This window comes from Heliangelus exortis, chromosome 8 (assembly GCF_036169615.1).
Source record: "Heliangelus exortis chromosome 8, bHelExo1.hap1, whole genome shotgun sequence".
Taxonomy (NCBI): domain Eukaryota; kingdom Metazoa; phylum Chordata; class Aves; order Apodiformes; family Trochilidae; genus Heliangelus; species Heliangelus exortis.
The window spans coordinates 9,233,346-9,246,192 of record NC_092429.1 but is presented as its reverse complement, the minus strand read 5'-3'; the positions used below and the strand labels follow the sequence as shown (position 1 = coordinate 9,246,192).

Below are 12,847 nucleotides of genomic sequence, written 5' to 3'. Positions count from 1 at the left end.
ATTAAAATACTTCTGCCCTGGAGACAGCAGGTTCATATCCCTGAAAAGTTTACACAAAGTTTAACTACAGATCTTTAATTTTTTTTTTGTTCCACACCCCTCCTGCAGATTCCCGTTCGTTTTCGAAGGGGAAAAGTCTGCAAAGAGGAGGGAGGACGGTCAGGGGAGAAGGGGGGGGGGGAGAAGGAAGGAATGAAGAGTGGCCCCGACCCCGCTGCGTGGGGTGCAGGCAGCACAGAGGCTCCGACTGCCTACCTGGAGGGTCCATCTCAATGTAAAATATCAGCTCAGTGGAATAGGGCATCATCACTTCCCTCCAGTCCGTGTCATCGCGGTCCATATCCCACACCGTGTTGTACATCGCGACAGTCAAGTCCCGGCAGGTTTATAAAATAAGAGGTTGGCTTTCGCCGCTTTAAGGCGGAGGGGGAGAGGGGGTTGGGGGGGGAGGGAAAGGCAAAAAAAAAAAAACCAAACAAAAAAACCCGAACCTACGAGAATCTATCCCGCTCTAAAATAATACTTCTAGCAAAAAATGTTTAAAAAATTAAAAATTTAAAAATCGCAAAATTTAACTTAATTAAAAACCCCACCACACGAACCACCTCTGTGGCTGCCCTGCAGGGACCAAGATAGTTACATATATATATATATATGAATATATATATATATATATATAGAGAGAGAGAGTGCTTCGTTTTGTTTAAAAAGACACCTTTCCACAGAAAAGCCACTTTCCTGAATTCTCTCTAAAAATCGCCATTTTCGGGGTATTTGTAAAACACCGGGCTGAAAGCAAAACAAAACCCTCATACAAAAGCGGGAGGTGGGAAGAAGCGGTTAAAAAGGGGGAGATTTAGGACTCTGGATGAATTCTTTTCCGCCGGCGGCGGAGAAAGGAGGGGGCGGCGGGCAACAATAACGGCGGGCGCGGAGCCCGAGCGGGGCGGGCGGCGCTGGGGGCCGCTCGGTTCCGTTCCCCTCAGCGCTGGGCGGGCAGCCCGCCGTGGCGAGTCCCGCCGTGCCCAGCTGTCAGCCCGGCTCGACGGAGGCGGCGGCGGCCCCGGGCGGGTGCTGGCGGTGCGGGTGCTGCTGCGGTGTCGGGTGGCGGTCCCGGGCTCTGTGCGGCGGTGCCGGCCCCGCTCGGTTTCATTTTAAGAGGCTCTGAGGGGCCCAACCGTCACCAACCGCCTCTTGCCGAGGCCCAGGCCACGCCTCCCCGGAGCCGCGCGGGAGGGGTCTGGGGGCGGGGCCTCGCGCCGGCTTTTTAACCCCTTCGGGAAGGACGGAGGGGGGGGGGGGGAAAGGGCGGGAGGGGTGCGAGCGAACGGGCGGTTCCACCGGGCAGAGGAGGGGGTGAGCGGAAAAATAAAATAAATAAAAAAAAAAAGCAGAAAGGGGGAAACGTTTCCCCGTCACGCCGGAACGATACGTGCAGTCGGGAAGCTTGTCACAAAACACAAAGCGGTTTCTCCACTTTCCTAACTTCGCACCGGGTGTCTCTCTCGCCTCCTTTTCCAAGCGACCTTCTCCCCCCCCCCCCCCACACACACACAGACTCCCCCCTCCTCTGAGGAGAGCGGGGGAGCTGGTAGGTCCCTGGGCTGGCCTGTCGCCAAGGGGCTACTGCCGCGGAGCCGGCGCGGGGGGCGGGGGGAGCGCGGCTCAGTTGCCAGAGCTGCCGTCTTTGTCTGAGGGAGCAGCGAGCGCCGGGATTGGCTGAGGGCTCCCGGCAGCTCACCCAATCAGCTGCTGTCGGAGCCGGCCGGCTCGATGGCGATTGGCTGGGAGCCCCGGTTACTAAGCGGGACAAAGGAAGGCGAGCGCTGAGGCGGAGCGGGGGGACGGGGCTGAGGGTGCCTGACCCCGGCCGGGGCAGCCCCTGGTGGGCTCTGAGACCCCCGCCGGCCTCATCGCTACCGATGGGGGAACGCTCTCTGTCCACACTGACGGGGGGGCCCCTCACCACTCTGAACCTACTTGGTACCCCCCAGCCAGGGCCGGCTGCCCTTTGGGGATGGGGTCTGCGTTAGGGGTCTGCTGCCCAGGTCCGGGAGGCCCTTGGCAGGCAGAGCCACTGTCCCCGTACCCGGTTGGGGTCTGGGCTGGCCGACCCCACCGCGTATCACCACCTCCCGGCTGCATGCCAGAAACAGGGGCTCTCTTCCCGGCCTTTTGCAGATCCCTGGCAGCTGCCTGCTGTGTACGCCAAATAATAACCTGGGCACCAAACCATCCATTAACTGGACTGAGACCCCCGGCGAAACCCAGAGCTCTTTCTAGCGACGTAACCAGGGGAAAAAAAAAAACCCCAAACCAACCAACCAACCACACAGAAACAGAGGAAAAGGCACTACACCTCTGCTGCCTCTCTCAAGCTTTGAGATAAATCTGAGCCGCAAACACACTCGAAACAACCTTATCCTGCCTGACAGCCACATCCCGGTGGCCAGAGCCTGAGCCCGCAGCCCTCACACACCGATGGGAGGCAGAAATGCAGCCAGCTCGGCAGTCAGCCTCGGTCCTAGCGTGGCAAAGCATCCTGAAAGAAAGACGAAATGACAGCTGTGGAGAAATTAAGGAAAAGCCCTTTCTGGAGACTTCCAACCAGTGTCGCAGGCACAAGGACGAACGAGCACCTTGATCTGCTGTGGAGATGTCAGGGAACATTAGAAAACCCAGCAATGAAGCTGTCCCCTTTATTTGCACTTTAAAGCATGAAAGAGAAAGTTATGAATAATTTCTGCTGCTTTAGCACCATGTAGAAAGCTAGTCCTGGCTAGGTGAACTGGAGAGGGACTGTAACAATGAATAACTGAAAGGCTATACCCAATGTAAGAGTATGAGGGAAGAGCTGCGTGCAGAGGATCTGAAGTTTGCTGATTTATCACAACTTCCACAGCAAGCAATTGAGAGCAGCGCTGCTCCAGTAAAAGAGCTCCTTGAGGGACAGACAGCTGCACAGGAGCACGGAGCTTTGATTCAAATAACTCACTGTAGATAAATTAATTTTATATCCCCATCCACGAACTCTGATTAATCCACGATAACCAGATAAAAATTCCTTTTTCTGTTTTTTAAATTAAATTTCTTGGGCTCACACAATATATCAGCTCCAGCTTGCTTAAAGTGAAACGCCCCTCCCCAAGCACACCCCCTCCCAGTCAAATTGAAGCTGGTGCCCTGGGTACAAACCACTCGCTGACCCCCGATGGTGCATGGGGAGAACAGCCCTGCAAGGGCCTGGTGGTGGGTGCCGTGCAGACCCCACGGTGCTGTGAAATGGGGCTGCCAACCCTACCACAACCCCCACTTGGATTATCAGTTCTGGTGGGGGGAGGAAGGAGGGAGGGAGGCTCTGGTTGAAATTCATTTTCCCCCTTCCTGCACCTCATTATAAGTTCCACCCACATAAGACCTAATTACTTGGCTTTTATGCTGGCAAAGTGGATTTCATCCTTGCTGTTTCCCATGGTGGTTGCCTTCATTTTCATGGCGGCACTGATGGTTACAGCTTATTGATGTTTTCACTTTAGTGATTTAAAGCAGAATACATTTTGTTATTAGCACTGGTTTCTCTCATTGCTGCTTTAATCAAAGATGCAATTTAAGGCAAAGGATTGTGTGTAATGGTAAACAGTAGGATAATGCCTTGAGAGAACAGAATATTAATGTGTTTTTATTTCTCAAAACTGTGCTTATAATATATCCAGGATTACTGAGCTCCCAACATGGGATGCTCCCATCCCTGCCCGCCTGCCTTGCAAGAGGGGTCACTGGTTGTGTCTTTGTGTGTGCTGGAGGGGAGAGGGAGGCACAAGTGCTGCCTCACACACTGCAAAATCCCTTTGGCCCCCATGTCTTTCCTCCACAGCCACAAAGTCTGCACATCCAGTGTCACGGCAACGTTCTCTGGAGAACAGAACCAAAACCGGGAGCAGTCTGAGCACTCAGGGATGCTCAAGGTCTGGCTGAGCACTAGATGGCCTCAGATCAGGAAAAGCTACATTCAGACACTGAAATAAAATACGAGTGATAATGGCAACGCTTGACCAGGGAGCACAGACCTCAAGAAAGGGTTCTGGTGCCCCATGCTAAGCAGGAGAGTGGCAGCCCCTTCAGCCCTGCACCAGCCCCAGCTGGGAAGAGGTGAAAGGCAAGTGGCAAGCACAGCATCTTCTGCCTCCCCAGCATCCCCTTCTCAATGGCCGTGCATGTGCTTGCTTTCATTTCTTTGGATCTCACAATTTGCATTGCAAGGCCAGATTAAATATTGAAGTTTCAGAGCACTTCCATGTGCTTCAGGAGGAGCTGAATGGACCTGCACTGGAAGAGGCTGAATGCTGAAAAGCCATTTGTGCCAAACTGCTTGGTTTCCTCTTTGCCAAGCCATGACAATGTGATATCCAACAACTGAATGTAGGCCACAACAGGCTTTTAGAGTTGGAGGGATGGAGAAGTGGAGGACGGGGGGCGGGGGGGCTGGATTCACAAGTGCTGCCAGCCAAGCGCACTGAGATGATGAGAGATTTTTGGGGCAGGCTGGAGACTCCTGGCTACTCCCTAGATCCAAATATTAGCTTCATCACTAGTACAAGTTCAGGGCCTGCTGGAGGGGAGCTTGTTGAAGGTATAGCTGTGCTTGCCTCAGAAAGGATGACTCCCTGGCTGGCAGTAAATGCTACACAAAATTACTAACCTTGAGCAGCACAGGCACTGGGGTTTCCGGGGTATCTGCTCTAACTGATGGCCAGCTTCCCACAGGGGTGACTGCATCTTGCAAGTAACAGCATGAGAACAACCAGTCGTGACAGTTTGGTTTAGTTAATGAATTATTCTGGACGGTTTCTCACCTCCTGGTGACAAGGAGATAAGGGAAGGCAGGAGGGCTGGTCTGCTTTAGACCAGACCTGGGGCTTGCTAGCAGGAGGAGAGCTGGTAGGAAATGCAGAGGTTCATCTTTGTCTTCCTGAACCAGCACGATGCTGGCAGCACAAGGATGGTGCATCTGTCCCTTCAATTGTACAATCTGAGCCCCTAAAACACTCTAGGACCACAAAACATTTGTTACCAGATTAAGAATATTAAACCCTGGGGAGCGGAGTAGCAGCAGTTTCTCTCCCTGCATCTTCCTGCACCTTCATGTGAAACACAATGGGTGCTTTTAACAAGGACTGTGCTGCCTTCTCTGTGCTTTTAAGTCCTATTATGTCCTAAAAGGCTGCAACACTATTGCCTTGCTCCACCTTAAATGCTGCTTCATTTCTGTGGTGAGGAAAAACTGGCAAGTGTGCGGAAGCTGGTTGCTTTGGTTTGAAAATTATATATTGTATTAAAAACCTGTATTAAAGAATAATATGTGGTCTACAAAAACATTCAAACAAAACACTCCAGTGTTAGGAAGTGTCTTATTTACAGCTGTCAGAGCTGCTCATGCCCTCTTCCCTCTCGTGCCCACACGACAAGGAAAGAGGTTGAAACAGGGGCTCATATATGTAAAGGTCGTAGCACAATGCAGGCACACAGAGTAGAGCTTGCAAGGAATCACACATCAAGCATTTCCTAACTTAAAAGCACTTGGCTTTGCACTGTAAACTTCAGTCTTTAAGTGCAGGAAATAACATTAAAAAAGAAAAGATATCTTTTAGATAAATGTCTGTGATGTAGGTTATTGCAGCTGGACCTAATGTATTCCTCAGCAAGGTTTGGACTGGCCTTTCCTCACTGCTCTGGAGGTTTCTGCCCCAAAAGTTGTAGGAATAGCAGCTGGGGGCTGGAAGTGGAAAGCTGCACTCCTGCAAGGGGAGAAGAGGCACGTGTGGCTTCTGCAGCCAGACAGCACATCCTAACCCTGTGCTCTGCCCACCTGTGTCTGGGGTGCCCACGTCTGTGGCAAAGGGTGCCCAGGAATGGGTGTGTGAGAAGGTGGGCACAGGGGTGGGGGTGGAGGAAGGTGTGAGAGAGAGGACGTGAAGCACTGAGCTGTGCTGAATTGCTGCTCTGGCAGACAGGACCGGGCCAGCTCTTTAGAAAGTTCACGTTCAGTTATTGTTTTGACAGGCTGCCAAAATTTTCCTGTGGAATGCAGGCAGCAGAAGGGAAACGGCGATTTAAATTTTTTTTTTTTTTTTTAATTTTTTTTTTTTATAACTTGGCCAAACCAGAATGGAATTTCATGGGAAAAGTGAAAGGTACATCTTTAGCCTTAGGGCATCATTGCTGCCAAATTTCAGAGGCTGAGTGCAAACAATGGAGGTGTCAGAGCATCTCCAAAGCAGCGCACTCTTGCACGCACCCACGTGCTCACGCACACTCACACACTGGAATCATCATCTTGAACAGGGAGAGCTCTCACCCTGCACTTAACACCCCAGAAGACTGACATTAACCCACGGTGCTTAAAAAACCCAAAGCACCCATGGTGTAAGAGCAGAAGACAAAGCTGGTTTGCAGCTGATGAAAGGTTTGTGATTTGGCCCTGGGAGGACAGCTGGGTGCTCTTCCCACCCCGATCCCAGCCTGCAGCCAGCAGCCATGGGACAGCCCTCTTCTCCCCATACACTCTTCACTATGTCAGTCCCAGAGCTGCAGAGTATGCAGGTCTTCCTACCCCTAGGAAGGGCAGGAGGTTGCAAGCTCCCCTCCTCCTCCTCCTTCACAGAGGCAGAAGAGCAGGCAGTGAGTTGGACTCCAGTGCTGCAGCAACCCGGGGTCTGGCGGGGCCGTGGAACCGGGCTGGGGAGCTGCCAGTTACCTTATATTTTCCAGTACACTAATTTCTCTTGTCATCTTGCCAGTGACAAACAGAGAGAGTTAAACAGAGCAATTCATTAAAGAAGCAGCCTGACAGACTGATTGTTAAGGGTTTCAGCAATCCCCATTTACACTGGCTTGAAAAAAATTTCGCCTCGAGCAGCTCCAATTACAGAATTATCGGACCACACTCCGGTCCCTTTGTGCACTTCGCATCTCTGTCATCGTTCCAGGCCTCTCTCTATTTAGTGGCTTGTAAATGGTGAGCAAAATGGAAGGAGACTTGTAATAAGTTCAGAGAAATTAGAGGGGAAAAAAGAGACAGAAGAAGAAGTAGAAGAAGAAGAAAGCCACCCCTCCAGTCCTAATGTCCTAAACCAGGACATTCTTGAAATGTAACACTGTATAGGAATTTAAAATATTTTTCACTTCCTCTATTCATTGCTTTAATGCTACTTGCTCAGATTTTTTTTTTCTTCCCAAGGAATGTACAATAACCACTCTGTAAATTCCTCAGGTCTGATTTTAAGAGGAACTGTAGAACTTCATTCTTGGAGGAAAGAAATAATTCCCATACCTTCCTGCAATAACTCTTTCTTTTTAATAAACATAGCAGTGTATGTTTTGGTCACAGCCAGTGGTGCAGGTGGCAGGAAAAGGAAATCAAGGGCACGTCTTGGCAAAGGAGCTCTCATCCCTGCTTTGCTGCCATCCACTTGGTGACCTTCAGGCTGGATTGCCAGCATTGGTATGAAGGTGGCACCATTCCCAGTGGGAGGAATTCTGGAAAAGCCCAAAGCCTAAGTGAGTGGTCACTTCTGCAAATGCAAAGTTTGAACTCTGTAGATTTTAATTATTATGAAAACCAAACAAAAATAAAAAACCAACTAGCATAATATTTTCCCTAGAATGCAAAGCTGAAGGTTCCCTAACCCTTTGCCTCTGGCTGAGCACACCATGTCACCCATGATGCAGCAGCTACAAAATGTGGATTTTTTGCCCCCCCCAGAAAACACGACCTACTGGTTATCTTCCACCAAACTTTTCCATTCCTGGCTTCCGAAACAATTTTATGATCACATTGCTGGTGTTACCCTAGCACTAGTACCCCTGCATATCCATAACATGTTACCCCATGGTAAGAAAACACCCCCCCTTTCCTTGCAGTGGTGATAAACCAGTTTGACAGGGAGGATATGTGAGCAAAACCACCCCCATGTACTGCTGGGGGGAGACTGAGATCAAGCTTTAGTGCTAATGCATGAATGAACTCTGGGCTTCACTCAGGCTGTAAGCAGGAGGAAGTTTCTCATGGCTGAGTCCCCAGTCCTTCCATGGGACTCCCTTGTCCCCATCCCTTTCCCTGGGATGCAGTGGAGCTGACTCATTGCCATTCTAGTCCACGGAACCTTGATGCAACACATCCATACTCAAGAGTTCTGCCCAGCCACAGTAACTGAGACTCCCACCCCAGGTTTTGGATGGAGATTGAAAGCAGGAGAAAACAAACCCTGTAACAACCCAGAGAGCTCCCACGGGTATTGAAAAGTCATCTCCTTTCTTATTAATTACTTAGGCCAAGAATTCAGATGTCAGCAGTCTCTTAGCTGGGGTTGTTTTCCTTGCAGTTACCCACATGCAATTCATGCTTTGGAAAATGACCCATTTACCATCATGCATTGTTGCTTAGCTACATGCGCTTTCCTTCTTAAGTTTTCCCAAATGGAAACATGGCTCTATTTGCTTTGGAGATCATTTTCCCTGGCTTTCTTTGCTTTACAGTAAATAAGCACAAGAAGAATGGCCTCTGAACGCTAAGCAAGGAAATAAAACAAACGGCGCTCTGTAGCATAATAATTTAAAAACCAGTGCATGGATGCCTTCCTAGTCCAGCCAAGGTGATGGCCAAGAAGGGCTTGAGCAAAGGCAACGTACAGGTCAGCTTCTGTAAAACTGTTTTTTTGTCTGTCCTTACCATTAAGGTTCTTTCCCTGCTGAAGATTTCCAAATTCAAAGGGAGAATGCAGTTGAGTAATGCTGAGTTCTTAAGAGAATATTTATTTCCTGGAGGACAGGTGGGATTTCAGAGTACCAAGAACTCAGAGTCCAAGGCATCCTCTAGAAATAGGCAGGGAAACACTGCCCTTGACCCTGGAAACTACCACACTGCTTTGCACCACCAGACAGGACTTTATCACCATCAGAACTCAGAATTTCACTAAGTCCTGGCTGCAGTGGCACACATGTCAGTGGGCACATGCTGGCAGATCAGCCACCACCTCACGAATCTCAGCTTCCCAGCACACCAGGTAAATCCTTTCACTGTTTGCTGGAAGCCTGAACCTATCAGTGCCTGCGCAGCACAGATGTCCTCTAAATGTGCAACAAATCCAGAGCATTTGGAAGGCATCAGCTTCACTGCCTGTGTATGGAGGGACTGTGCAGCACATGTGGGGCTGGTCCCCTGCCTCCCAGGAGTGTTGGTGTTGCTAAGCATGTGCCTTAGGGCTGAGCTGTGCTGGTATGGTGCTTGTGTCCAGTATTTCCAGATGTCTGGCAGTTCTTGTGTTCCTTGATGATCAAACAAAACTTGCACCATCTTCAGATTTTACTGAGGACACAGGTTTTGGGTAAAGAAGGTGGCCAGGTCTCTCTCACAACACATAGGTTGGTAGAGATCAAAGTACAAAACCTTTTGTTTCCTGGAACCATGAACACGTGCTGGACATAAGCTCTTCGCTGAGCATAGGCAAAGCTGGCAGCTGCCAGAGTGCTGGGTGCCTACAGCTTCCAGGAGGAGTGGGAAAACCCCTCCAGAAGGGAAAACCTTCACCCTAACTTCTGCTGACAAAGCATAGAATGTATATTGTCTCCAAAAAGAAAAAGAGAGAGACAAAGTAAATAGGGTGATACTGATTAGCAGGCCAATGTACTGGTCTAAGGTTTAACACAAGAGTTTCCAAGCCAAGAACCTGCCAGAAAGTGAAGAGGGGTATTGTACCTATGGAAATCCTGGCCAGTGGGTTAACACATCCCAAACACTGCACCCTCTGTGAGAGCTGCACCTGAAGAAGCTGCACCTTTACTGCCCCAGTGCTTGGAAGCTTTTACCTTGCTTTGACCAAACCTATACAATACAACTTCGTTTAAGGTGATACCTCCCAGGTGAATGGCCTCTTAAAAGTGCTTTTAGAAATTAAATGGGAGAAAACAGTAAGAGGGGGAGAGGCAGGGAAAGAAGAGAATACCTTGCTGCTGAACTACAGAAGGCAAAGCTGTTGCAATACTAAAACCAGTAAGGAGTTAGGAGAAATGTCAGTCTGGGAGCAGCTAACAGGTGACCAGGCTCCCTGCCATGAGAGGCATCCCGAGACAGTGGCTCAGTCCCACAGTGAGTATTCACTTCACTGTCCCCTGGAGCTGGTTCAGACCAAAAGCAGTGTTCATGAATGGAAATGTCTCTGGTTTTATTGCCTTTAAAAGCCTGGAAATGCCTGCCTGTTGCTCAGAGAAACCACGGGCAGGCAGCGTAAGAGCCTGGCAGCACCTCCCCTTTGTCCTGTGTCCTTCCCTTCGGGGCCCAGCTGGCACCCCATGCCTCTTGCAGTTGATTTGGAGTTGGCCCTATGAAAGTCAGACATCAAAAGGTCTCTTCCAGCAAGGGCTATTTCCACATCAAATGCCTACCTCCAGTCCTGAGCCATTGGGGAGAGAGCTCTTCATAAAAGGAAAGGGAAGATTAATATTATTTTTCAAAAGTATAATGGGAGGTTTCTACTCCCCTAGCACTTCAGAGTTGGTTTTCTGCACATAGTCAAAATAATTCCAACCCCAAAGGAGAGAGAAAAGGAAAAACACATTAGAGGGTGTTACAAATGCCTGAAAAAAATAGGTTGGTCTGAATAGAAATGTTCATGTCACCATCACTTTGGGGCTGGAGGAGGCTGCTGCTGGTAGAGCCTGATATTCCCATGGGGAACTGTTCTCCATCCTCACTTGGAGCAGCAGGGTTTTTCTGAGCACCTCCTCAAGCACAGGGAGCATGAGGAGATGGGAAGAGCCAGAGGTAATCTGTCTGAGTTGGGGACAAGGTGTGGAGAAGATGCTGGAAGCACCCTCATGGGCAGGTGGCACAGGGGAATGCCTGCTGCCAGATACTGCCCTCCTGCAGCTCCATGGAGAGAAAGGTGGCATGAATCCTGCCCATCAACTGACCAGCAGTGTGACTGGACCACAGTGTGGAAAGTCACTTGTGGCCTCAACATTCTGCTCTTAGAAAGATGCCACAGGGGAACCACATCCCTGCAGCCTTGAGAGCAAGTTTCTGCTCTGTGAGCATGAGCCATTGGGCCAAATGGGAGCACAAGCAATGATTTGGTCACTTCCACTGCAAGAACCAATTTGAAATATACCTCTGATTCATAAATTTGCAGCCTGCTTATGAAAAAACAGACTCAGAAAAAAAAACCCCACTTTTCACCCAGGAAAATCCCTCACCCGCATCTGCTGTGCATCCTTTCCCATTCTAGGAAGGGTTGGACCAAATGCAGAAGATGTGGAAGGGCTTGCAGAGTTGTGCTGGGGCAATGTCCCCAGGCTGCTGGGTCAGGAGTGGCAGGGCTCAATATCTGGGAGGTGCTCTGTCCCTGTGCAACTCAGTGCCTTGCTTGCTTTCTGCTTCCTGGTCATCCTGCAGAGTGTGCTGAATCTCTTGACAGTGTGTGCTTCACCTTCCCCTGGTGCAAGTGTGAAGTGATGTGTGGGACAGTCCTTGCAGTCCCAAGCCTCACAGACATCAGTGACATGATCTCAGTGGTTTTTAGTTAAGTGGAGAGGGAGAAAATCCTTGTTGGTAAGAGAGAAAAAAAATGCAAAATGTGACCCTGAGGGCTCCAAGAAACACTTCTGGTAAAGCCAAACTTTGCCTTTTCCCAATGCTTGGGGTTGCCCATCCATAAGGAGGGCTGGAGCAGGCATCTTCACCACATAAGTTCCACTTCAGCCCGTAAATAAAAGCCTGAGTGGCACTTCAGGTTCATCCACTGTCTGCTTCAGGGTCAAAGATTTCATATTCTCCCAAGAAAGCAGAAAAATCTCCCAGTCCTTCTGCTGGAGATTGAAGCCCATGGGTAGCATGGGAGAAAGAAACAGAAAGAGAGTGGTTGGGCAGCAGTTTGTGGGACTGTGCTGGCAGGCACTGAGTGCCCCAGCATCCTTCCTTGCAGGCTTTTTCTGCACAAGCGGATCCAAAGCAAGGATGGCAGACACAGCTCATCTCCCTGAGACATCAGCTGCCTCCGGGAAGGTGGGAAATCCCTGGGAAGGTGGCTTAGTGCCAATGACAGAGGCTGACATGCAGAGGGTTGGTGCTGTGAAAGCTGAGGAGTGACGCCTGGGGCAGACGATTGTGCCAGTGGGATACGGCCGGTCTGCTGCCTCTGGGACTTCAAATGCTCTGCCCAAAACAACTCTCAGATTTACTGTAAGTGGCAGCCTGGCCTGTGGTGAACATACCAGTCCTGCCTGCAAAAGGGCTACAGGAGCTAAAATGGCCCTCGCCCTGGCCTGGAGCCTGGAGGAGGGGAGTGGGGAGATCTGCAGCCCTGCCTGCCCCAGCCCCTGGCCTGCTGGAAGAGCTTTTCACAGAGGCTGCTGCTGTTTGTTTGGGTGAAGGTAGTGAGATTTGGAAACCAGTGAGGTGGATTTTCTCTTGCCAGGTGCTTTCCATCACTCAGCCTAACACTCGAGGGTGATGCTGTGAACTTTAACCCTGGATGGACCTCCTACTGCGGCTGCCATGCCCAGGGCAGCCCCCCTTCACACTGGTCCCAGTGTGGTGGCACTGGACCATCCAGCTGTGCCAGCAGTGGAAAGGCAGGGAAAACCTTGACCGTGGCAGAAACCACTTGAGCATCTCAGCAAAGGCACTCAGAGCCAGGCCACCCAGCCTGGGAAAGCTGCACACAGCTTCCAACCTTTGTGTGAGGAGCTGCTGGTGCGGTGGTGACAGTGCCATGGTGACAGTGCTGTGGTGGCAGTGCCGTGGTGGCAGTGATGTGACGTGGTGGCCACGTGTGTCACCCTGTCCCAAGCT

The 12,847-nt window shown here is 50.4% G+C and overlaps 1 protein-coding gene across 2 annotated transcripts in view; it reads right to left on the bottom strand.

Annotated features, from left to right (window-relative positions):
• Window positions 1-12,847, bottom strand: part of PIK3R3 (phosphoinositide-3-kinase regulatory subunit 3) — a 78,974-nt gene that overhangs the window by 31,903 nt on the left and 34,224 nt on the right. Inside the window, exon 1 of one of the 2 annotated variants that reach the window (XM_071750248.1) lies at window positions 256-457. The exons of the other annotated variant lie outside the window; for it this stretch is intronic. Within the exon in view, the coding sequence (XP_071606349.1) occupies window positions 256-361 (106 nt within the window). The 5' untranslated portion in view covers window positions 362-457. Of the gene's footprint in view, window positions 1-255; window positions 458-12,847 lie in introns of those variants that run through there. 2 annotated transcript variants of the gene reach the window in all.